Genomic DNA, 1,288 nt, shown 5'->3' with positions numbered 1-1,288 from the left:
CCTCTTTCTCCGTTTCAAATTAAATGTTGTTTTGACTTTTTTTAAAAAAAATATTTGATCATTCGTTTTATCTTAAAAAGATAGTGTAAATATATAAAAAACAAGTCATACTTAAATTATTTTTTTATAATAAAACAAATCTTAAATAAATAAATAGTAATTACATGATATTTTGAATAAGATGAATAATAGTCAAGTGGGACGACGAACTCCGCTGTCTATATATAACGGTGCCGAGGTTGCCCAGCACAGCAGCACAGCACACGGCTGCAACAATGGCCACCTCTCCTATGCTCTTCCTTGTCTCCCTCCTACTAGTACTAGTCGCCGCCGCCACTGGCGACGAGGCATCGCCGTCGAACGCGGCGGCGCCGGCGGCGCCCGTGCTGGTCGGCGGGAGGACGGAGATCAGGGACGTGGGCAGCAACAAGGCGGTGCAGTCGCTGGGCCGCTTCGCCGTCGCCGAGCACAACCGCCGCCTCCGCCACGGCGGCTCCGGCGGCCCCGCCGACCCCGTCCCGGTGAAGCTCGCGTTCGCACGCGTCGTGGAGGCGCAGAAGCAGGTCGTCTCCGGCGTGGCCTACTACCTCAAGGTCGCCGCGAGCGCGAGGGACCCCCGCGGCGGCGCCGCCGCCGGCGGTGACCGGGTGTTCGACGCCGTGGTGGTGGTGAAGGCCTGGCTCAAATCCAAGGAGCTCGTCTCCTTCACGCCTGCTTCTTCTACCAAATAATCATGCTCAAATATATGTATTAGTTTCACTCTAATTATATTAATTATTACTAGTTGGACTTTACTCCCTCCGTCTAATAAAAAATCAACCCTAGTACGGATGTAATACATTATAGTACTACGAATCAGACATCCGGTACCATAGTTTTTTATGGAACGGAGATATTAGTTTTTTATGGGACGGATGGAATAATTACGAAGCATGTGCGTGCACAGGCTTATACTCCTCCTTTTGGAGTATATGGCATATGCATGTATGGTTTTGTTTGGTTCCTTTGGAGTTTTACATATCGATAATCACATATAAATAAACTCGTGTTAAAAAAACATATAAATAAACTCAGATTGGTTACTAAGTAATGTCTTCATTTGATTTGAGGTGTGATATGCTTTTGAACAATCATCCGGCCGAACTTTTGAAACTTTGAAAGTTGATGCCTTTTAAAATATAAAAAGAGTATATGCAGGTTTGTCTTGAATGGTACTTTCAAAATCTGATAAACTTATGGGACAGCTTGTTCTGATAAAAAAAAATCGATGGATAATGGCCACGCTCTA

At 45.3% G+C, this 1,288-nt stretch overlaps 1 protein-coding gene across 1 annotated transcript; it reads left to right on the top strand.

Annotated features, from left to right (window-relative positions):
• The first annotated feature begins 250 nt into the window (after positions 1–250).
• On the top strand, positions 251–1,086 carry LOC4335551 (cysteine proteinase inhibitor 10). Its single transcript, NM_001419573.1, has one exon. It carries the CDS (start codon positions 276–278, stop codon positions 729–731), a length of 456 nt encoding a protein of 151 aa, NP_001406502.1. The 5' UTR covers positions 251–275; the 3' UTR covers positions 732–1,086.
• The last annotated feature ends 202 nt before the right edge of the window (positions 1,087–1,288 follow it).

Source organism: Oryza sativa, chromosome 4, assembly GCF_034140825.1.
Source record: "Oryza sativa Japonica Group chromosome 4, ASM3414082v1".
Taxonomy (NCBI): domain Eukaryota; kingdom Viridiplantae; phylum Streptophyta; class Magnoliopsida; order Poales; family Poaceae; genus Oryza; species Oryza sativa.
The sequence above is the reverse complement of the archived record's forward strand: the minus strand, read 5'-3'. Positions and strand labels throughout refer to the sequence as shown.